The following is a 25,547-nucleotide window of genomic DNA, read 5'->3' as shown; positions in this document are numbered from 1 at the left end:
AACTACTTCAGTTGGTGTGTAATGAATCTAAAATATATGAAAGTCTAATGTTTATCAGTACATTACAGAAAATAATGAACTTTATCACAATATGCTAATTTTTTTAGAAGGACCTGTATAAATATCAACAGATATCAAGTCTTGCTTCTACTAGGCTTAAAAGTACTATATAAAGTGCATCAATAGAATTGATCAATAGGCATCACAAAAAAGTATGTTACATAGATGCCCAATACTAGTATTATGCAACAAACAATACTGCACGATCAGAACATAGTACCAGGCTATACCAAGTTATAATATATGGTTAACATAATGCAGTACATACTGACCCAAACTATACACCACACCACCGCCAGACCATGCCTCGACACGCGTTTCGCCATCAGCTTTTTCAAGGGGTTATGAAGCTGATGGCGAAACGCGCGTCGAGGCATGGTCTGGCGGTGGTGTGGTGTATAGCTTTGCCAGATAGGAAGCTGAATTATCTTCTTAAACAGGCGGAGACAAAAGCTGGTAAGTCCTGCGTGCAGGAGCCCACTGTATGACATTCGTTGCTGAACTAAAGGAGATCTATTGGCTTTCCATAGAGGTGATAAGAGGGGGAGGCTGTAAAAAATCTGCAGAGGCAAAGGACCATGACGGATAGGATAGCAGAGCTGGTGCAGCCAAGGAAACCTTCTGCAGTTGGAAATGAGATTTTGGAACTACGCGGGGACAGAAGAATCTCCACTGTGGCAGAGTTTCCTTTAAGAAGCAATCCAAATGGTGTGTGGGTGCTCCCTGCATACCCACTAGATGATGAAGATGAAGGACAGCACAATGTGGCTGTAGGTATACAGCATGAAGATGACAGTCTTGTTAGGTCCTTGATGATCCCTAAGCAGAATAACAAGAGATGCACAAGCAGTAGGATGGCTTTATTAAAGATATCACTCATTGCTTTCAGCTTCATCTTTTGGGCCGCAGGTCTGGTTATGCTCACAGTGGGAATCTGGGCGAAAATCTCCTTAGAGGAATACTTGGTCTTATCCACCAACAATTATCCAAACATCCCATTAATCCTGCTGGTGAGCGGAGCCACTGTGCTGCTGTGGGGCTTTCTAGGATGCATCAGTGCTGCCGTAGAGAAGCAATGTCTTCTACGCACCTATGGGCTCTTTCAGTTAGCAGTGCTATTAGCTGAACTTGCTGCTGGGCTCTCAGGTCTATTCTACCGCAGGTATCCACTCTTTCTATTACTCTTTGCTAACCCAATCATGTTCACAACTACCTACAAGGTTATGTTTGCTAAATGTTTAGTAGTGTGAGAATCTGGGCAAAGCAGTATTGCGCGGCTCCGGTCTGACGATGCCACTTTTATTTCAGAGTTCTTTGATTAATTTAGTAGAGAAGTCCATGAAAATGTTGCAAGAACTATATTGATTATGTGTGACCATCAGTTGCAAAGTTTTCACCTGGCACAGTTTGGACACAACTAATGGACACTAGGCCTTGTCATAAAATACACCAAAATTTGAATAATTCACTGCTCTTACATCACCTGTTTTGATTTCCCAGCTTGTCAAGGAGGCTGTAGATACGACAATTTGTGGCAATATTTAGGTGTAAAGTAAACCAACCAATACTTGTAACAATAAAGATGAATCCAGCATCGAAGTATTACATGTGCAATACTTCGATGCTGGATTAATCCTTATTGTTATAAGTTACATGGTCTTACCTAAGTTTCTATGCATCAAGGAAGTCAACAAATGGGACAGAGGCAGCAGGTGAGCTGGATACCGTCTACATTGTCTAAACCAACCAATAGTTAGCATGAAATTAGAAAAATGTGTCTAGCCATGCACCAATGTGATATATTTGGAACGTCTTTACACTGCCTGGTCTAAGGTTACGTATAATGGCCCTCATTGATGAGAAACAGTTTCTGCCATATTTCTACAGGCAGCAGATTTCATCCTGTATACTGATCTGATACTTTTTATTTTACTCACTTATATAGCGGTGACATATTCCGCAGTGTTTTTCAGGTATGATCATCACTTGCTGTCCCCAGTGGGGCTCACAATCTAATTTCCCTATCGGTATGTCTTTGGATGTGGTAGGAAACCCACACAAACACGGGGAGAACCTACAAACTCCATGCAGATGTTCTTAGATTCCACCCCAGGGTTGTGAGTGCTAGCCACTGTGGAGCCCATTACATAACATATAATAATATGTGCAGTATATGTTATATTGGATACAGTAATTCAGTATGGATAAATCCATGTACACAGGTAACACTTTTCAGCATTTGACTTGCCAGCTTTGCCTTTATTTTCCTACAATGACATATTAAAAAACTAGATTCAGAGCTGAAACATCTCATTTAGTTTCTCATTTTAAAATACCGTACTCCACAAGGTAAGGATCTTTACACCACCGTACAAGGTTTCCATCTGACCTGTGTCTGGGGTCAAGGGCCCTTCTTTTTAGAATGACTAGACATTACATTGCACCTGGTTCCTTCATCAAATATCAACCAAATGCCTCAAGCATTAAGAGGAGGCTGATTTGAAAGCTGTAAATGACGTGAAGGTAAGCAATCCTGGAATGAATTCCTAACATGATCTATAGATATACTTCATGGTGTCAGATAGGTAGAAACTAAATCACATGAATAGGGCAAATTCATTAGTAAACTGACTAATAGACCATTTCAATTCTTGGATGGCTTTAAATGAAGAAGAGCCCTTTTAATTATTCTTCTCTCTGTGGTGATTTAAATAAAGCCAGTACATCTGCTCATTTTTAATGTAGGTGTTTTGCAAAGGAAAGATACTTAAAGTGGTATTCCCATCACAGACAATGGGGGCATATCGCTAGGATATGCCCCCATTATCTGATAGGTGCCACCTCTGGGACCCGCACCTACGCCGAGAACGGAGCGGGGAAAGCTGCACATGCGCAGCTGCCCTCCATTCATTTCTATGAGCCACCGAAAATAGCTGAGCGCTGGCTGTGCTATTTCCGTCGGCCCCATAGAAATGAATGGGAGTGGTGGCTGCGCAAGCGCTTGGAGTTGGCCTTCAGCCATCACTCTCCCCGCTCTGTTCTCGGCGTAGGTGCGGGTCCCAGAGGTGGGACCCGCACCTATGAGACAATGGGGGCATAACCTAGTGATATGCCCCCATTGTCTGTGATGGGAATACCCCTTTAATTGGGGGAGATTTATCAAAACTGGTGAAAAGAAAAACAGACTTAGTGTCCAATAGCAACCAATCGGATTCCACTTTTTATTTTTCAGAGCTTCTTTGGAAAATAAAAGGTGGAATCTGGTTGCTATGGGCAACTAAGCCAGTTTTTCTGTACACCAGTTTTGATAAATCTCCTTCCATATAGTTTTTGGTTATCCAGGAAATTTTAATATCACAGAATAATGGTTTATACCCATTTATCTTAAAATAGGGACATCGCGGAAGGTTTTCAAAGTGGATTACGGAATGCAGTATTATCTTATTCAGAAGACAAGGAAAAAGCAGATGCCTTGGACGCAATACAAAAAGCCCTGCGCTGTTGTGGCGTCCATAGCTACCGCGATTGGTTTGAGTCCCCATGGTCCCTGGAGCAGCAGGAAGCTCACCTTGGATATAACAATGGATCAGTACCCAGCAGCTGCTGCAAGACCCACAGGGGATGCCAAAACAGTCCTCTGTTACAGGAAGCCCTGACTATCCATAGGGAGGGTTGCTTCAAGAAGGTCTGCAATTTTGTAAGCGACAACATGTTTTACATTGCTACTGTTGCCCTTGGCATAGCATTCATGCAGATTGTGGGCATTGTGCTATCATGCCTGTTAGCAGCCAAAGTAACTAATAAGGTGCCAGATGCAGTTCCAACCTGAATCAGTGACAATATGTTTTATGTAGTCCACAAAAATCACTGGGTACAAGAAATTATTTTGCAAGAAAAAAATACTAAATAAAAGGCCACTTTAGCTTCCCTTTTATTGCATTGCACTTTTTTTTGTTGATTTTAACAATTACGGTCATGTGTGTCATTGTCCACTTAAAATTATATGTAAGGATCTATTCACACTGCAGTGTATATTGGGGGTATACATGGGAAAATACTTTTAGTATATGCCTTCAACATATGCCATTATATACAACATTACCAATAGGTTCCTATTATAAAAAATAAAAATAGAAAGTATAGTGTGCTTTTTTGCAGGATGTTTTTCTTTAAAAATAGCATAGGCGACTAAAATATTCTATAAAGTTTAAAAAAAAGTTATGTCGAAGACATCATCCATTTTAGTGAACACTAAGATTTCTCATAGAACAATAATTCTGGAGAATCTTTTATTAGAACTCTGCATTGTACCAATTTGTCCTCGTGCACAGAAACGTTGTTTTGGTCCGCATCCGAGCCGCAGTTTTTGCAGCTCCGTTCCGTAGTTTGCAAAAAAAAAATAACCTGTCCTATTCTTGTCTGTTTTGCGGACAAGAATAGGCAGTTATATTAATGGCTGTCCGTGCCGTTCCGCAAATTGTGGAACGCACATGGACGCCATCCGTGTTTTGCGGATATGCAATTTGCGGACCGCAAAACACACAACGGTCGTGTGCATGAAGCCTTCCTCTGTTATTATTCCTGGAAGCGTTGCCATGCTTGTCAATGAGGCATGTCTCTGCACACTCTTTTTATGGTTATTTAAACTCTTGGGCGCTAACAGTGGTCTGCTCTCTACTTGAAGACAAACTGGAAACATTCTACCTATGTGAAACCCAATATTGCACAGAATTCAAACGTGTATGGAAATGTGTGACATATTCTTCAGCAGAAGCAGAATGTGGGTCGCATGAGGATAAGAGGGGGAAGAACAGATACACTCATCACCAGGGAGAATGAATTGTCAGCTTTCTTCTTCCTATGAATGAGTCAAAGGGCTGGAGTGACAGTTTGTAAGCAGTTCCCTTGTCACAGTAAAGGCTGACGTAGCCTGCAATAATAATGAATAAAAGTACAGCAAAACACAATGTAAATAACAACTTGTTTTCATGGACAAACAAGATTGTAGACATAGTTGCCTTATGGGGTTAAACTCCCCTAGTACCCTCATTCCACTGAACTCTTCCATGTCATCCTCATGGCTCTCCTCTGTATGCAATTCTGACAAGAGAAAGGGAAGGGGAGATTTTTTTTTTCTGGCTCTGGTATCTCAACATCACTGGTGGCTAGAGCTGTCCTGTCCTGCTGTGCCCACCCCTTGTGTTTTAGAAACCATGAAGGTAATGTGTATATGAGTGTATGTATATTTGTGTGCTTTGTGTATGAACCCCCACCTTAACAAAATCCTAAGCCTCCAAGGTAACTGTTTTACCTCACTCCAGTGTTGTTAGCTGTAGCCAGTAAATGATTGGCATTATTCAAAACCAGTTAGACACTCTGACCCATGAAAATATTGTTCAGTGACAGCTGGCAATAGAATGCTCTCAACGGAGAGCTGTCACCGACAACTTCCTTATCAAACTGTTTGCATTGACACGTAGCTGTGGTTCACCTGATTACAGTCTGCTTTGATTGACAGTGCCAGGCAGTTATGTTTGGGCTTCCCTAATCTTTTTTTTTTTCCAGCCATATTATTCCCTGTTTCAGCTGCACAGCTAGATGCATTTCACCCAGAATCAGGGGGTGTCTCCCTTCTGCCAGCACTGAACTGCCGTGACATCCTTTACCTTACTTCCCACTATGTTTGTTTTCAGCTCCAAAGCTCAGAGAACAGATATGGAGGGATAAATCACACTTACAGAAAGGTTGGAAGTTATGATGTTCAGAAGCTGTGTAGAAGCAGCTGTTTTATCAGGCTCAGGATCTCAGCTAGCTCTGACACCCCCACCCCAGATCCTCTAATGCACATGACTGTATGTTTGGTTCGTATCAGATCCACATTTTGTTTTGCGGATCGAATGTGGACCCATTCATTTTAATGTTGTTGCAAAAGGTGCAGACAACACACCGCGTGCTGTCCGCATCCGCCCATCTATTACATGGAGCTGCAAAAATAAATTAACCCTTTCATGACCAAGGGTCATTGATGCCCCAGTGTCCAGGTCAAAATTTACAAATCTGACATGCGTCACTTTATGTGGTAATAGCTTTGGAACACTTTTACTTATCCACGCCATTCTGAGACTGTTTTCTCGTGACACATTGTACTTCATGATAGTCATATATTTGAGTCAATATATTTCACCTTTATTTATGAAAAAATCCCAAATTTACCAAAAATTAGGAAAAATTCACAATTTTCCAAATTTACATTTCTCTGCGTCTAAAACAGAAAGTGATACCTAATAAAATATTTATTACTTAACATTCCCCATATGTCTACTTTATGTTGGCATCATTTTGGAAATGTCATTTTATTTTTTTAGGACGTTAGAAGGCTTAGAAATTTGGAAGCAATTCTTACAATTTTTAAGAAAATTTCCAAAACCCACTTTTTAAGGACCAGTTCAGGTCTGAAGTCACTTTGTGGGGCTTACACAGTGGAAACCCCCATAAATTACCCCATTATAGAAACTACACCCCTCAAGTTACTCAAAACTGATTTTACAAACTTTGTTAACCCTTTAGGCGTTCCACAAGAATTAAAGGAAAATGGAGATGAAATTTAAAAATTTCACTTTTTTGGCAGATTTTCCATTTTATATATTTTTTTTTCTTTAACACATTGAGGGTTAACAGCCAAACAAAACTCAATATTTATTACCCTGATTCCGCAGTTTACAGAAACACCCCACATGTGGTCGTAAACTGCTGTACGGGCACACGGCAGGGCGCAGAAGGAAAGGAATGCCATACGGTTTTTGGAAGGCAGATTGTGCTGGATTGGTTTTCTGAACGCCATATGTTTTTTATTTTTCTGCAGATCGTCTTGTGCACGGGCTCGTTTTTTGCAGAAAGTGTTGAGGTTTTTATTGGTATCATTTTTGGGTACATAGGATTTTTTGATCATTCATTATTACACTTTATGGGGCAAGGTGACCCAAAAATTGGCTGTTTTGGAACAGTTTTCATTTATTTATTTTCACAGCGTTCATCTGAGGAGTTAGGTCATGTGATAGTTTTATAGAGAAGATCGTTACGGACGTGGCAATACCTAATATGAATACTTTTTCTTATTTATTTAAGTTTTACACAATAATAGCATTTCTGAAACAAAAAAAATGATGTTTTAGTGTCTCTATAGTCTGAGAGCCATAGCTTTTTTATTTTCTGGGCGATTGTCTTAAATAGGGTATCATTTTTTGCGGGACGAAGTGATGGTTTGATTGGTACTATTTTGGGGGTCATAAGCCTTTTTGATCGCTTGCTGTTGCACTTTTTGTGATGTAAGGTGACAAAAATAGCTTTTTTGGCACTGTTTTTTTTAAATTTATTTTTATGGTGTTTATCGGACGGGGTCCATCACGTGATATATTTATAGAGACGGTCGTTACGGACGCGGTGACACCTAATATGTGTATTTTTATTTATTTTTTTCATTTTTTATAGGAAAAGGCAATGTCTTTTTTATTTTATTTACATTTTTATTTATTTATTGATTTATTTTTACTTTTATTATTTTCACATTTTTTTTTATCAGTTCCCTCTTGGATCTTGAAGATCCAGTGGGGCTGATAGTTGTACTATACTTTGCAATGCTCTTGCATTGCAAAGTATAATACTTCCAGACTGCCTGTAGGTGGCAGCACTGGACGCCTTTGCCATGGCAACCGGACGCTTTTGCAAAGCGTCCGGTTGCCATGGCAACCATCGGGCGCTGCAATCACAGCGCTGCAGTCCTGATGGTGGAGAGGGGGAGCCCCCTCCCTCTGTTAACCCGATGGATGCCGCAACCGCAGCATCTATGGGGTTACAGGAGAGTGTCAGCATAGAGCTGACACTCTGTGCTGATGGCGGCGGCTCAGGAATGGAGCCGCCGCCATCGCACACAGAATGGGGAATCGGGGGAATCGGGGGCAGCGCTGGGGGGGCGGCCAGAAAATTAATGCAGGGGGCGAACCGCATCAGGGCAGGAAGGAGATCAGCGCAGCTGCGCAGGAGGCACAGATCGGCCGGGCACAGAGGGGCACCAAAGGCGGGCACCAAAGGCTTGGAGGATCGGGGGGGCACGAGGACACCTTACCGATTTTAGGCTCTGATCTGCAGAGCGCAGATCAGAGCCTGAAACCGGCATTTTAACGCTGCCGCGATCCGATTGGTTAGTCTGAACAGACTAACCAATCGGATCGATTGCCGGCAAGGGGCCACTCTGATTGGTCCCTTGCCGGCATTACTGCACTGTATGCTGTCCGTGACAGCATACAGGGCAGGGGCAGAAGCTTTAATCCAAGCGCTTTGCAGCGCTTGGATTAAAGAGCTGCCAGAACGTATATATACGTGGTAGCTGCACGGGGTATGTTCAGCTATCACGTATATATACAGATTGCAGACGTGAAAGGGTTAAAAAAGTGTCCTATTCTTGTCCTTTTTGCAGACAAGTTTAGGACATTTCTATTGAAGTGAAAAAGAAAATGGCAGCACGCAGAAAGCCAGGATTGGTGTTTTGCTGATCTGTGATTTGCAGACCGCAAAACACATACAGTAGTGAGCATGAGCCCTAAGCAGTCTTCTGAGTCTCTCTAATGCTAGTTTCACATTAGCGGCAGGCTGTTCCGGCAGAGGAACAGCCTGCCGGTTCCGTGCTGCCGCTAGTGCACCGTGCTGCCGGAAGTCCGTCCGGCCCTATTGACTATAATGGGCAAACCTGCCGAGAGGCAGCCGAAATAAAACTATGACATGTACAGTAGCTGCCCTATGTACAAGCTTAATTATAACAAGTGCTACCTATCCTTATCACTCATATGTGAGAAATAAAGAAATGATCTGTTCTAAAAACAGTGGGGCACATTTTTTAGGACGCTTTTTTAGGACGCTTCTTAATAAAGGCCCTGCGCAGGCCTCTCCATAACTTTGGTGCATCCAGTTCTAAATGTAAGACAGCTTCCTGGTGTAGAAACTGATGAATGAGACGGGCCTGCTGGCCCCTCCCCTTCCCCGCCCACAATTTTAGACTTGGCGGGAGCAAGGAAAAGTCACAGATAGCGGCACAACTAACCACTGAGCTGCTAATTTAGGTGTATTTCAGTATAGTAAATGACCCACTGTGTCTTTTCCGTGCATATCATAAATAGGCAAGTGGCAATACAGGATCAAGGTCTGAATTTGTTCCCAGGCCAACCATTACCATTACTTCATATATATTTGTACAGTGCATTACCATTTCTCCACAATGTATACCATTTCTTTCGGAGGTATAGAAGAAGCTCTACTTTACCTCCAGTACAGGACAAATTCTAATCCACACAGACAGATGCAGGTTGTAAGAAATAAGTTTATTGATATCTAGTGGTATGCATATTATTAAGCATAACAGTGCCATTGAACAACTTGTAGGGTCGCTCAGAAACATCTTAGCATATCATAATAATATAGTATTATTTTTCAATTCTTTTAGAAATATAGCTTTACCGTATAATGATAGTATAACTTATTTTTCATAATACTAATCTAAGCCTACCTCTGTAATGCTAATCATGTAGCAGAAATATTTATCAAGTCTAACAACAGCACCTAATAGCACACAGGGAAAATGTTATCCAAGCTGACAGGTTGTGATTGTGAAACAGTTTGTAGCGATAGGACTTAGAAATCGGTATTCCTGCGGTGTAGTGTTTCAGCTTGTTATGGTTTCATTATTAAAAAAATGCTACTGCAGTTAACACTGTTTTTACAGAACCTTTAGACTGAATGTATTATTTTTATTGTGCAAATTAAAAAATTAAGTTATTATAAAATACAATACAAAAATAAACTCTATATTTATCATCTTGATTTACCCTACGTTCATTAATTCTGCCCAGTCAAGATTGGTCCATATGAAATTAAAAGTGACACATGGGCACGTTTCTGCAAGAAATGTCTTGTATTCATTTTACAGTAATTCTGCATTGTCAATTTACAGAAGAGGACCTTTCACTAGAATAAAACATCTAAACTAACTATACAGACATGGAGAGCGGCGCCCAGGGATCTCCCTGCACTTACTGTTATACCTGGGCGCCGCTCCGTTCTCTCGTTAGAGCCTCCGGTATCTTCATAGTTAGGCTCCACCCAGGGGAACCTGCCTGCATCTCATTCTCCCATGCTGTAGCGCTGGCCAATCACAGCGCTCAGCTCATAGCCTGAGAGGGAAAAAAAGCCTCTCAGGCTATGAGCTGAGCGCTGTGATTGGCCAGCGCTACAGCATGGTAGAATGAGACGCCGGCAGGTTCCCCTGGGTGGAGCCTAACTATGAAGATACCGGAGGCTCTAACGAGAGAATGGAGCGGCGCCCAGGTATAACAGTAAGTGCAGGGAGATCCCTGGGCGCCGCTCTCCATGTCTGTATAGTTAGTTTAGATGTTTTATTCTAGTGAAAGGTCCTCTTTAATATCAGTATTAGGCTTCATGTACGACTGTGCATCCGTATACAATGTGCATTCATGGACCTATTCATTTCTATGTGTCTGCAGAAAAACAGACAGCACATGGATGTCATCCATATGTCCATTCCGCAAATTATAGAACATGTCCTATAAGTTGTCAATTTTGCAGATAAGAATAGCCATTTCTATTAATGAGAGTAAAAATGCGGACTGCCTAGGAAGGTGTTCGTATTTTGCGGAGCCATGGTTTATGGACCACAACATGGACATGGTCGTGTGCATGAGGCCTTACAGATAATACATGGAGTATTTTTATCAGATATACACTTATAGGAGGGAAATAAGATGCTAAAAATGTTGTTCAACAGAAATATCCTTTGGTCCTATACACTCTACACATTTAGATACTAAATATATTATTATGCTAGTCAGAATTTGTAGAATTAGGACACACTGCAAAATGAAGTCATTAAGTTCTGCTGCATACATTGAGATGTCTAAGAAAGGCCATGAATCTTCATCATTAAGATTAATGCAGTTGAAAAACTATCAACTTGCCAAGGTTAACTAACATAAGTCCCTGACATAACAAGTGTCCTTATGCAAAGGAAAAACTAAAGGCCCTATTACACTCGCTAAGATCATCGCTAGCAAGCATTCGTATGAACCCTCGTTAGAGATGATCTGGCAGTGTGAACCAAAGCCACACATAGATAAATACAAAAATAACATCTTTATTAGTCAATACAACAATGAGTAAAAAATACAGGGAGTGTTGAATAGTAGAGAAAACAGGCAAACCCCAAAGCAGAGGTAATATGTGGTAATAAATATTTCATAGGTATATAACCATAACTTGAGACATATTGTATCACCAGGTAATACAACACAGAAAGTGCTGATCAATGAGATAAAATACAGTAACAGTAGTGTGGGGATACCAGGTATTGATAGTGGGGTGACAATAAACATAAATCATCTACTACTTAAATGGACCATCCCTTATCCCAGGAAAAATTTCTCTTTGCAACTGAACATGAACAACAAATTTCACTGTGTGAAAAACTGGGTATAGCAGGGTATATGTGGTGGCATGGCCGACACCCAACACAGCCAACAACCAAACACACCCTGAACATAAATACAAGGGGCAAAATACCTGTAATAATGAATACCAACTAGTTTGGGGAGAGCTCCCCAAGCTTTCAGGTGTGTTTGGTTGTCGGCTGTGTGTGAAAAACTGGGTATAGCAGGGTATATGTGGTGGCATGGCCGACACCCAACACAGCCAACAACCAAACACACCCTGAGCATAAATACAAGGGGCAAAATACCTGTAATAATGAATACCAACTAGTTTGGGGAGAGCTCCCCAAGCTTTCAGGTGTGTTTGGTTGTCGGCTGTGTGTGAAATACTGGGTATAGCAGGGTATATGTGGTGGCATGGCCGACACCCAACACAGCCAACAACCAAACACACCCTGAGCATAAATACAAGGGGCAAAATACCTGTAATAATGAATACCAACCAGTTTGGGGAGAGCTCCCCAAGCTTTCGGGTGTGTTTGGTTGTTGGCTGTGTTGGGTGTTGGCCATGCCACCACATATACCCTGCTATACCCAGTTTTTCAGACAGTGAAATTTGCTGTTCATATCGTGTTGCAAAGAGAAATTTTTCCTGGAATAAGGGATGATCCATTTTTGTGGTAGATGATTTATGTTTATTGTCACCCCACTATCAATACCTGGTATCCCCACACTACTGTTCCTGTATTTTATCTTATTGATCAGCACTTTCTGTGTTGGATTAACTGGTGATACAATAGGTCTCAAGTTATGGTTATATACCTATGAAATATTTATTACCACATATTACTAGTGATGAGCGATATTTGACGAATATTTTGTAGAATATTCGTCATATATTCGCGAATATAAAAAAACCCCGAATATATAGCAATATATTGAATATATTGCTATATATTTGTTTTTAGAATATTTGTCATTTTTCATTATCCATCTGAAGTGAACAGCACACATGATTCCTCCCTGCTTAGGGTGCCTGGTTCCCAAAAAAACTGTTCTTATCTGTCCGGGCTCCCTAGAATTTCAGCCCGCTCCAGTCAGTGCCCGTTGCCGTGCGCATGGAGCGTCCCCATCACCATGGGAACGCCTCAGTGGTAGAATATACCATTGGATCTGAGTTTTCACAATCTCACAACAGCGAATAGTCTTGTCATAAGACTATGCAACCAATAGAGGGCGCTGTTCATAACTCACACATATTTATCTATGTGTGGTTTTGATTACTTTTAGGTTTTCTGATATAACACACATGTTTTGTTATATTGTGTATCTATGGATAAATGATCTGGCAGTGTAATACTACCGCCGATTACCTGATGTACAAGCAAGCGCATCGGGTAATCAGAGTCTTTTAACTATTCTAAAAATAATCGTTTTCCTGCGGCAGATCGTGCCATGTAATCAGCACTCCACTGCCGGCAAACAATGAATAAGTATGGGGACGAGTGATGGCATTAGCGATCACTTGTCCCCATGCTGAGGAGGAAATCGCAGCATGTAATAGCAGCGGTCTCCTCTGCTAGCGAGCAGGCGATTGCCGGGAAGGAATGCTTCCCTTCTGACAATCACCTGCTTCATCTGCAGGTGTAATAGGACCTTAAGGCAAGGCCACAAAAACAGCATCCTCTTCAATGAAAGGAGTTATCGCTTTACTAATTTGTAAGACAATTTAATATAATTGGGTAAAGAGCAGTCCATGTATAATTTGCCTCCTACCTATTGCCTGATGGTGTTAGATATCTACTTACCATTTTCTTCACACTTATTGCCTGTCCACAGGATGGCCCCCACACGATCATACATTAGGTAATAAATGTGATTGGTGGGAAACTTTTTGGCTATACATTCAGAATCATTACCATTACCTTATTTATTAGGTAATGTTGTACTCAGTGCAGTTTTCACTTTTTTCAACTCATAACCTTACCGGCTGATCGTCATCCATTTCTCCAAAGAATCATCATTTTCATACAGCTATGGCTGAGTTCACATCACTGTTATTTTTCACATCTGCTATCAGCAAACCACTATAGAGCATGGGGATGAGCATAACGATCGCTCCTCTCCATGCTGTGGAGGAGATCGCTACATGTAATAGCTAGCAGGCAGGCCACTGCCGGGAGGAAACACTACCCTCCCGACAATCGTCTGTCACGTCGGGCTGTGTAATACCGCCTTAACTGCATAGGAAAGCACAGTATACATTTTATACAATGGGACCCTAAGGGTGATATGTGGCGAAGATTTATGAGGACTGGCGTTTTCTACTCCATTCTTTATATCCCTTGCGTCTTTGATCGATGCTTCTAATTTTAATGAAGCCCATACCTTGTCATAAATTTAGCGCATCATCTGGCAGTTAGTTTGCCTAGACAGAATATTAACTCTCTCAAAAAACTGGCGGAAAGGATAGCAAATGTTTCGGACCAATGGCCCTGCCCTCGTCACACCCCCTTTTCAGAAAGTGGTGAGGGCAGTAGAGGAACACCACATGCATCTACATTTAGGGGTTTGCAACTTTTTTACTCTGTAAAAGTGGCATAGGAGAAGGATAAATCTCCCCCTATATGCCTGTACAGTGGAATACATCCAGTGGCAGTGGGCCTTTAACACAACTATATACCAATAAATGAACATGTCTCTACACTTTTTTATCCAATGTTTTCATTATTGCTTTAATGGTTTTGACATAAAAAATAAAGCAACTTTGCAAATAACAGGGGCGTTGCTAGGCCAAAACACCCAGGGTCGTCAACATCGTTACCTCCGAACATTCAACTGTATAGCGGTCCTCAGGATGGTGAAACTGTTGAATATTGTGGCAGAGCACGGGAACCAATAGCTCCCTGCCCTGAGGTGAATCACTCTCATAGGCCACTGGACCTGAAGCATAATAGAGGATGCATCAATGCAGCAGGCAGCGCAACAACATCATTAGGACGGCCTGTGCTGGGACATCTGTATCTCAGACTGTGACATGGGACGGGAATGAGATGACTTTGATTTTTTGTTTTATTTTTCACTTTGATAGAACCAGTGGGGAACTATAGGGGATCAGGGGCATAGTAAATACTGGGCACTACAGGGGGCATTATAGGTGGACATGTTAGCTACTGGGAGCACTATAGGGGAAATTAATACTACTAGGGGTACTACAAGGGCCTAATTAACACTAGAGTCACGACAGAGAGGCCTTATTACTACTGGGTGCAGTATAGTGGGCATTATTATTTGGAACAATATGGAGGGCACTAATACTAACACACTTTTGAGGAGCATTATCATTATTGGTGCATTGTAGGGGGCACTATGCCTAATGAGGGCACACTGGCAGAGAATTATTCCTGTAGGTGGAACTTTTATATTACTATTGGGGATTATCTGTATGGTACTTTTATTTCTTCAGTATAGTATTCGGGGGCACTGGGGAGCACAGCAGGCACAGCATTGGGGGTAGCACCAGGATAACACTGTTGGGACACTAGGGTGGAAAGGATTATGAAAAAGTGAGGAACCTAAGATATCTGTGTGGCAAAGACAAGATGTGGCTGAAAGAAGTTGTCATAGGCCGAATGGAGAAGTTGACGAAAGAGAACATCTACATCAAAGGAGACGTCACCTGTGAGGCACTGGATGTAATACAGTATGTATATAGTGCTGTATAGTCCTGTATATTTAGTAGTGCTGAATGTAATGTCCATCCAGCAAGGAAAACATGTCTTTAGTGCTAGGACTTGTATGGAGAGGGGGCGGTTAATTTGGGAAATTGCTACATATGCATTGGGGCTTGGGCCCAGGATATTTTGAGACCCTAGCAACACCCATGGTAAAAGAAATCTTGATTTAGAAAAAAAAATCTACCATTTGTGTATGCACGTCCAACACAGACCTGACCTGCAGCCATATCTAACTATATCTTCTTGCTCCCCTAGCAACAGTAGTAGAGGGGGCATATAAATGACTAACAGCATTTGTTTATAGTCAGTAACCATGGAGACACATAGGTCTGCTTAAAAACGTCACATATAACAATAGGATTTTTTCAAATCAAGACTGTTTGCATAGTTTTCTTTTTCTTTTCTATTATGGTGCATTCATACGACCATATGTATTTTGCAGTCTCCAAAAAACGCGGATCTGCAAAAAATATGGATGATGTCCATGTGATGTCTGTTTTGCATTGTGGATGGACCCATTGAAATGAATGGGTCCTCATCCTATCCACAAAAAAAAAAAAAGGAATGGACACTGAAACAAAATGTTACAAAATACGTTTGTGTGAATGTAGCCTCATGGTGACTTTTTTTTGTTTGAGTTAAAATACTAGCCCGACTGTTACATCCATGGCAGTCTGAGTGAGTGGCTCCATCATGAGCCAATTTACTGTTTTATACTGTCAGTTACATCTATGGCAGGGTGAATGCATGTCTCTATCATGAGACCTGTTTTTCTCTGTTGTTTGGGCATCATTGTTTTAACTATCATTGATGGTGGATGTTAGGTACAGTCATCTACCACTTTGGATTAACCTTACAGTGTTTATTACATGATAGATCTCTTTCACATTGGCCCCCTGATTAACCTTTTTGGGGAAAAGTGTTGGGGCATTGATTTTGGTTATGTTTTCATTCTATCACTATAGGGTTTATTAGGGTAAGTAAGGGGTAGGTTTCTGAGCGGTCTGCACCCACCATCAGGGTGTTATTCCATGGTGCGGGGTAATTAGGAACGTTGATAAGGTCAGTTCGCCCTGTGCTTGGCTCCTCTCTTCTCTACCCCTACCCTGTTCATATAAATGTAGCTTTTTTTGCTTTCGGTCCTTCATTTTCTATGATATTATTTAATCTGATTGACCTTTTTATACTTTAACCTCTATTCATTAAAAGTTATGTTTTAGGTTCCACAATTTCAGTGATATTAAATACTAGCCCACCTGGCCCGCATGATGTGCTAAAACATGTTACATGCACTAGAGCACAGCTTCTTAATCTTTTTCTACAAGGGCCTCACCATTCAAACATTGTGATACCTTGGCCTCACCATCTGTCGTAGTCCATGGTGTAAAAAGGTACCTGGAATCATTGTGGATGGAAGGTATGTGTCACGGAGGTTCCTGGCCTCGGGGAAGTAAGAGCCATTATTTTATGTGTCAGCAGCAGCTATTGCTAATGACACCTTGAGAGTTAGCATGGCTGTCATAGCTGATCCAGGACGGCTATTGTTACTGGCTAGTGCATGTGAGGAGCTCAATGCATTGTGGGTAGTGAGGGCAGGCGGGATTAGCCTCAGGGTGAGGGCAGTGGCGGCCATCTTAACTGAATAGTGAAATTGCAGTTTTATGCAGACTGGTTGCCAAGGGCTGAATCTTATTAAATATGGGGTAAGTCAGTCGCATAGTAACTGATTCTGGAATATCATGTTATTAGTAACTACATATATGAAAATTGAAATGAGGGTCTAAATGTGACCGTTATCCTTTAAATTTGTTTAAAATAAGCACAAAATGAGTCAGTTATGTCGCTAAACTGAAGTTTGCGTCAGCCATAAAAAGGCTTGTGCAACACATATAGCAATCACTTCCCTCAAAATTGACTACATAGCAGCCCCTCACCAGTGAAAGCCACTTTACAGTTTGAGTAGCACTGCTATAAAAATATGATTTCTTCTACTGTGCTTGCAAGACTCTGCACCCTGTTCATTGAGTTGCAAGTGTTGATTGTGTTTATCACTAAACCACTGAAAAAATATATAAAAATTATGTTTTCTTCAGTAATATATTACTATTATTAGATATATATATATATATATATATATATATAATGGAAAATATAAATGTATCTATATTTATACATGTCAAATAAAAAGTACAAGCAACAGTTTCAGCACCTTTAAAGGGAACCTGTCACCGTGATTTTGTGTATAGAGATGAGGACATGGGTTGCTAGATGGCCGCTAGCACATCCGCAATACCCAGTCCCCATAGCTCTGTGTGCTTTTATTGTGTCAAAAAACAATTTGATACATATGCAAATTTGCCTGAGAGGAGTCCTGTCCCTGACTCATCTCACGTACAGGACTCATCTCAGGTTAATTTGCATATGTATCAAATCATTTTTTAAACACAATAAAAGCACACAGAGCTATGGGGACTGGGTATTGCGGATGTGCTAGTGGCCATCTAGCAACCCATGTCTTCAGCTCTATACCCAAAATCCCGGTGACAGGTTCCCTTTAACCCAACAAAGTACCTTCACACATATGTCTGCTTATAAAGATTTATGTTTTCAAATTAAATATACAGTGCCTTGAAAAAGTATTCATACCCGTTTAAAGTTACACCGATAAACTTAAATGTATATAGGGATTTTATGTGGTAGACTAACACAAAGTAGCAAGTATCTGTTAAGTGAAAAGAAAATGATATATGGTTTGTAAATTTTTTTATAAATAAATATCTGGAAGATGTGGTGTCAATGAAAGAACCATACAGAGCAGACATAACAGGGCCAAACAAGACAACATTAAAGAGAACATGTCACCATTAAATGCAGTGCAATCTGCAGGCAGCATGTTACAGAGCAGAATCAGCTGAGTAGCTTGATATATAATTGTGTGGGAAAACATTAAGTAAAACTTGTAATTTCTATCTTTGCTTTTTGTAACTGAAGACCACCCGTGTGAACAGTTCTCTCTCTGTATGAGTGTGTATATATAGATAGCTATAAATATAATGAGAATTGAGGCACTCAGATTGTTTAGCTTTGCATTTTCAGAAAAGGTTTATTGATACAAGGGTTTTATATTCCAGTTGCCCAAATGTTACATCACAATCAGAAAGCAAAAATTGACCGAACGTTTCGGTCCCAACGGACCTTCCTCAGCGGTCAAATTATCTGTGAGGCATGTGGAATGGATGGCAGGGTGCTGGATATATATATTTTAACAGGGGTGTGTAGACTTTTTATATCCACTGTAGATAGCTGTCAGTCACTGATAGTTGTACACGTGGGAGGTGTCATCAGTCATTGATAGCATTCTCTGTGTAAGTGTGTATACATAGATAGCTGTCAATCACTGATAGCTGTACACAGGGTAGGTGTCATCAGTGATTGATAGCATTCTCTGTGTAAGTATGTATACATAGATAGCTGTCAGTCACTGATAGTTGTACATGTGGGAGGTGTCATCAGTGATAGCATTCTCTGTGTAAGTGTGTATACATAGATAGCTGTCAATCACTGATAGTTGTACACGTGGGAGGTGTCATCAGTGATAGCGTTCTCTGTGTAAGTATGTATACATAGATAGCTGTTAGTCACTTATAGTTGTACATGTGGGAGGTGTCATCAGTGATAGCATCCTCTGTGTAAGTGTGTATACATAGATAGCTGTCAGTCACTGATAACACCTCTCCTGTACTGTGAGCTGTTCATTGGGGGAGGTCTTCAGTTATAAAAATCACTGAACCTTACGGAATCTTCTCTCACAAAAATCTATAATCAATCTGCTCAGCTTCTCCTGCTCCATAACATGTGTGTGTGTCTGCTGCTACATTGAAATGGGTTAACGCAACCAACGTACTTATGACAGGCAGAAACCCCTGCTGATCAGGCACTTATTTCCTCTCCTGTGGATAGAATTTAAGTTGTTGCAATGGGACAATCCTTTTTGTAATCCAGTGCACATTTAGCAGAGCCATACAGGGAACAGCCAACAGATCTCTACAGGGCACAAATTGCTGCACCAAAAATATTAGTGCCATTAATTACTCACATACTGACTATAGCCCGATGCTTAGTCATCTAGACACCCACTTGTCTTTATTTACCCATGCAGATACACAGGCTCACGTATCCAGATGTATTGTATATACACATACACATGCAAAAAGTTAGGGATATTTGGCTTGTGGGTGAAATTTCCAGATGAAGCTAAAATCCACTCAAACCTTTACAGGTGAACTTAATGTGACCTTCTCTCAACTTTCAAATGCACATGTCCAACTGTTCAGTGCTTCAGTACTTTTTCCACAACTTGCTGTTCTCTAACAAGATGCTTAACAGCGAAATTCAAAACAGGTGTTTGAGCCACGAATCAATCTCAAAGTAGTGTGGGAAAAAATGTCCGAGTAGCTAGTTGTATACTTGTCATACACTCCCTAGAATATTTCCACAAAGCACCAAAAGAGGGGTAGTGTTAGCAATGAATAAATACAACTTAACTTTTATTCTAGTCGTATCAAAAAAGTAGGCAAAATAAACAAAATACTTAAATAATGGAATAGTCTTACTGGTATGTCCATAGATCGATAAACACTTGAATAGTGTGCTAGTTGGGGTAATGCCAATATGGGGGGGGGGGGGAGAATGGGGGGGGGGGAATATATAGTGAGTAGAGACTTTCCCTAAATTGCCCTGTCAGGTCTGTTAATAAAATAAAAGTTACGTTTTATTAATTCATTACTAACACTAGCCCTCTTGTGCTTTGTGATCCCTTAATCGCCCAATACATTTCCTGGTTCAATTAGAATTGGTATTTAAACAGTCCACCTAATCATGCTGTTCACATTTTGACATCATGAGACCAAGACGACACCTAACAATTGATCAACAGTACCTTGCCATTGCGAGGCTTCAAGCAGGATGTTCTCAGACAGAAGAGGCATCATTGTCTTGCATGGGCCAGAGAGCATCTACACTGGACAATGGATCAGTGGGCTTCAGTGCTGTTCACTGATGAAAGTTGATTCTCGCTGAGCAGAAATAATGGCTGCCAATGATGTTGGAGATGTCAAGGGGAGTGCTATGCATCAGCCACTGTTGTCACCAGAAGAGCCTTTGGTGGTGGTGGTGGTGTTATAGTGTGGGCAGGTGTGTCTAGTCAATACAGAACTGCTCCACACTTTGTGAATGGTACAGTGACAAGCCCATACTACTTGAACATCATTAATCCAGTCATTGTGCCTCTGCACAAACAACACAGGCCTAATTTCATCTTCATTGACGACAATGTGCCAGCTCATCGAGGTTGTATCATTAGGGAACAACTGCTGGTGACTGGGGTACCTCTAATGGAGTGGCCTGCAGTTTCTCCTGACCTGAATCCCATTTAAAATAGGATCAGATGAGTCACCATGTAGGGGCTTGTAACTCTGTACCCCAGAACCTCAATGACCTGAGGGCCGCCCTTTAAGAAGAATGGAATGCCATGCCTCAGCAGACAATAGGTCGACTTGTGAGATGTCGTTGTGAAGCTTTAATTGATGCTCAAGGCCACATGACAAGTTATTGAGACACTGACATTTTTTGTGGGGGTATACCCACCACTGGTGTTGGCTTTTGTTTCAATAAATTGTTTGAGATGAAGAAATCACCATTGCATGCTTCTACTTAAAGGGGTTGTCTGGGTTCCGAGCTGAACCCGGACATATCCCCATTTTCACCTAGGCAGCCCCCCTGACTTGAGCAATCGGAGCAGTTCATGCTCCAATGCTCTCCTTTGCCCTGCGCTAAATCGTGCAGGGCAAAGGCATTTTTAGGAGTTCCAGTGACGTACCGGGGCTCTCCATGGAGCTGCCAGGAAGCCCGGTGACGTCACCGGCACTGATGGGCGGGCTTTAGTAAAACGGCTAGGGCAGCGCTAAAGCCTGCCCATCAAAACCGGTGACGTCACCGAACACACTGCTGGCCCACAAGCAAGAAGGAATCATGTGTTCAGATGGAAAAAATGATGAACATTCGATATAACGAATATATAGAATTCTCAAAGTGCCGTTATTCGCGATTAAAATTTGTTATTCGAATATTCGCGCGCAACACTACTCACCAAGCACAGTGCTGTACATTGTACAGTGGCTGTGCTTGGTATTGCTCTAAACCTCATTCACTTCAATGGGGCTGAGCTGCGCTTAGGCCATGTGACCGTTGAACATGACGTCACATGACTTAGGCTAAGCATTGAGAAGGCCGCTGTGCTACTGTGAGAACTGGTGCCTTCTCAAACAGCTAATTGACGGGGGTCCCAATTGTCGGACCTACACCGATCAGATACTGATGACCTATCCAAAAGATAGCTTATCAGTATAAAAGTCTTGGAAAACCCCTTTATAAAGAGCATCTACTATTTGCTGACAGCAACTTTCATCAGGAAGCTCTGCCATTGTCAGGCACTGCCACGTCCTGACATTTGACAAGAGACACTTCTAAATATCACATTAGCTGACACTGTTGCAGAAGAATAGGTATGGAGTAGACCAAATGGTAAGTTTCTTTATTCGGGATAAAATCTCAGAACAGCTTTTAATTCATTAATTTTGCAAATCCTATTAGCGTTTGTTCACAATGTTCCCTACACATAAGTTATGTAAAGAGGAGTAATTGGAAGCTTCTGGGTCACAATGCCCCCGCCATGTGTGGCTTATAATACTGGTGTCTTCTTATGTGGCACAGAGGCCTTCGGCCCCGTCAGACACCAGGGATCTAAAACGGCTGCTATAGCTACATCTCTGGTTATGTATCACAGGGATAGCTAGTCATCTATATAGTATGAAAGCGCTGCCAGTCAGCTTCCTAGACCGCTATCTCTGATTTTGTGGGCAGTCAACCACGTTCACTAAGTCATTTTAAAATGATGAACTGTCACTTCCGAATGAAAATTACAATTTACCATTACATTTCTGAGTATGTAAAAGTTATACTATAGTTGTGTGAATATTATACATCGAACTATGCAATGAAAAAGTCCCCCACTCTAATAAGAGAATAATCCGTTTCATTATACAGATCAGTAATATCGCTGTAATTATACTCAGGTTATAGAATTCCCCAACAAAAGTGATTTGATGAAAGATTTAGGAAATGGATATTGGCTCTATGAATGGGATCAGCAGGTACTGTTAAAATTCCAAAAAGAGAAAAAACATGGATCTCACATCTACAAGCTCTGCATTGATCGGTTGCTCCTCAGCACAACGTACATTGATTTTCAGCCTAATTACTAGCATACAACACCATAGTCCACTTAATGTATACAAGGCCATTTGTATACATTTTGATCCACATCAAGGTTGCCTCTTTTGAGTGGGACCTACTCTAATTTGGCACGAACTCTATTTTTTTTTCTCTTTTTGGAATTTTATCAGCAAGTACTTGTGTTAGCAGTTTTTCTTGGCATCAGTACAGGTTAGAAAATTTCACACTGAATTGTAATAATATTATTTTATAGTATAATATTGATCACCTGGAACTCTCGATATTTGTACAATATATATAAAAAATGAACGAAAATATCTTCCCCTTACTTTTGTACTTATATTTATTGTAAAATATATATTGCTATTTCATTTAATTCCAACAATGTCTCTTCAGATTCATATGTAGAAAGTACTGTAAGAAATTGGCTTCCCAGTCTAATAGCAATGGTTATTACACTTCAAAGGTCCCTTAATAAATACAATTTTGACTTGTGAATCACAGTAAAATACCTTTACATGTTCCCCTTTTTTGTAAAGTAAACCCAACCAAGTAGCACACGTTTTGTCCATTTTGGGCATATATCCTGCCCAGTTTGAATTTAGCTCACTGTTTGTGTACTGCCTGAGTGTCATGCTGCATTATCTAATAGAATTAAATTGTGCTTGCTTTATACTGCTGACTACATGGAAGAATGTTTAGATCCCCAACAGTGGTGACTAAGATGTGTATGAAAGTTGCTGGTTGCATATTTAGAAGATAGCTCATTTATATTTTCCATGCTCATGCAGTGAGTTTGCATGGTGGTGTAATGCAACCTGTCAAATCTAATAGTCCACCGAACTTATTATGGCCCTTGGCTCTTCATAAGGGGCTAACAAGACTTGCTTTGGTGGTATGACTGAAATGATATCTGCTGAGTCAGGAGAGGAGTGGTCCTTGTTTATCAAAGTAGCAACCTGTTCCTCTCTATCCTCATATAAAGTGCTTACATGGAGCAAAGGATGAGTTGGGTTACGGTTAAATACACTCATTGGCTCAGGTTTCAACTGACTGAGGGTAACACTTGATACGGAAACTGCGGTGCTCACCATGTGACCGCCACAAGTAAGAAATGTCCCAGATACTGAAACATCTGTACAGCTTTCAGATAATGGCTGGTTTTCTTTCTCAATGATTTTAGTAGCCTTCGATGCATCTGTTAAAAAGGAAGAAATACACATATTTTAGAATGTCAGAATGCTCGCAATGGTTTCAACAACAATTAGAAAATATCTCTTCTGTTCCGATAAGTTCCTGTGGTACACGTGTTCAAAGCCCAATGAGGAAGTCACAGACAACATACAGTTTACTATCTACTGAATAAATAAATTGTTCTGTGTCATTTCATTCAACATTCAAGGTACTTCGACACAAACCAAGGAGACCCGTCTGCATAAGAGAGAGGAGCATGGGGAGCAGTCAATGTGAGAGAGGGTTGACATGGAAAGCAGTCTATGTGTGAGCAGTGTGTGTGAGAAAGAGGCATAGGGAGTAGTGGGCGCAAGAAAAAAAAAAGGCATTGGGAGTAGCCTTTGAGGAATGTGGAGATGAGGGGGCATTGGGAGTAGAATGTGCGATAAAGAGGCGGCATAGGGGAGTGGTCTATGTGAAAAAGAGGTAGCATTTGGAGATGTTTGTGCAAGAAAGAGGAAGGCATAGGGAGTCGTCCATTTTAAGAAAGAGGGGGCATGGGGAGCAGACAGTCTGGAAAAGAGGAGAAATGAGGAGTTGTCTATGTGAGAAAGAGTGGCAGTATGTATAAGAGGGGGCATAGGGAACAGTGTGTTCAATAAACAGAGGGAATGGGGAGTGATCTTTGTGAGAAAAAATGTGAAATGCCATCCATGTGTGTAAAAGAGGCAGGCATGAAAAATAGTCAGTGTGATGAAGAGAAAGCCTGGGGAGCATTTTGTGTGAGAAAAAGTGGCATGGGGAGTAGTTTGTATGAGAAATAGGGGACATGGGGAGAAGCATTTAAAAGAAAGAAGACAGCCTGGAGAACATTCTGTGTCAGATAGGGAGCAGTGGTGGCCAATTCAAGAGCAGGTTGGGGAGTGCCTCAAATTACTGAAACACAGTGTGCAGAGAGTAGTTTGAGGTGGTCATTGTAGATAAATGCAGAGGGGAACTGGGAAATGGTGGACTTACGGCCACCAGACATTAGCAGATGAGCTTTGGGGGGAAAGCCTTCATAAGTGTTCTGTTAATAAGGATCCAAGAGCACTGTGAATTTATTTTTATTTTTCACTAGATAAGTACCTTTAGCAAAAGAATAATTATGTTGTATAGGAATTATTTATTTCCTCGGAAATTTAGTAACATGATTTAAAATCAGTGGGCAAGTCATTCAAATTATAGGAATCACTTGTTGCATTTTAATATCTTTCACAAATATGCAAGATATATATATATATATATATATATATATATATATATATATATATATATATACATGAAATGAAGAGTTAAAATGTAACTAGTGATTCCTGTGCATTGTGTATATACTGTATTGACTAGAGATTGACCTCTTGGATATTGCTTTTTCTTTAAAAAGATATTCAAATAGTTATGAGTGTAGCCTTCAAAATACCTTGTGTATCTTCTTGTTTACCATGATACTGGCAGTCAGACTACAGGCACAGTCTAAGAGGAGCCAAGACACAAGATGTACATGAATAGTTTTTATCATTATAATATACTTGTGTTGTCATTGGTATTTTGCACTGCAGTATAGCATATATGGTGTGAAGCCTGGTGCCAATACATGAAACCAATATAACATCTGTAGCAATGCCACTATCTTACACGTTAGATTTACATAGTATATTGAGTATTATTAATGCCACTAGGGTCACTTTTGTTGTAGTTATAAATGTGCAGTAAGTATTCTGAGGGTTTTACCACCATGCACACCAAACAAATACCC

The 25,547-nt window shown here is 40.8% G+C and overlaps 2 protein-coding genes across 4 annotated transcripts in view; one reads left to right on the top strand and one right to left on the bottom strand.

The window, feature by feature from the left end:
- Positions 1 to 3,890, top strand: part of LOC122925535 (tetraspanin-7-like) — a 33,294-nt gene extending 29,404 nt beyond the window's left edge. Inside the window, exons 1-2 of one of the 2 annotated variants that reach the window (XM_044276894.1) lie at positions 915 to 1,222; positions 3,454 to 3,890. In XM_044276894.1, coding sequence (XP_044132829.1) covers positions 915 to 1,222; positions 3,454 to 3,889 — 744 coding nt within the window. In that variant the 3' untranslated portion in view covers position 3,890. Of the gene's footprint in view, positions 1 to 914; positions 1,223 to 3,453 lie in introns of those variants that run through there. The other variant, XR_006387633.1, reaches the window with a different exon arrangement.
- A 19,516-nt stretch (positions 3,891 to 23,406) lies between these two features.
- The window catches only part of PANX2 (pannexin 2), a 42,371-nt gene continuing 40,230 nt past the window's right edge, over positions 23,407 to 25,547 (bottom strand). The window contains exons 4-5 of one of the 2 annotated variants that reach the window (XM_044276887.1): positions 25,212 to 25,264; positions 23,532 to 23,777 (exon numbers count right to left, since the gene is read on the bottom strand). In XM_044276887.1, coding sequence (XP_044132822.1) covers positions 23,667 to 23,777; positions 25,212 to 25,264 — 164 coding nt within the window. In that variant the 3' untranslated portion in view covers positions 23,532 to 23,666. Of the gene's footprint in view, positions 23,778 to 25,211; positions 25,265 to 25,547 lie in introns of both variants that reach the window. The other variant, XM_044276886.1, reaches the window with a different exon arrangement.

Source organism: Bufo gargarizans, chromosome 2, assembly GCF_014858855.1.
Source record: "Bufo gargarizans isolate SCDJY-AF-19 chromosome 2, ASM1485885v1, whole genome shotgun sequence".
Taxonomy (NCBI): Eukaryota; Metazoa; Chordata; class Amphibia; order Anura; family Bufonidae; genus Bufo; species Bufo gargarizans.
The sequence above is the reverse complement of the archived record's forward strand: the minus strand, read 5'-3'. Positions and strand labels throughout refer to the sequence as shown.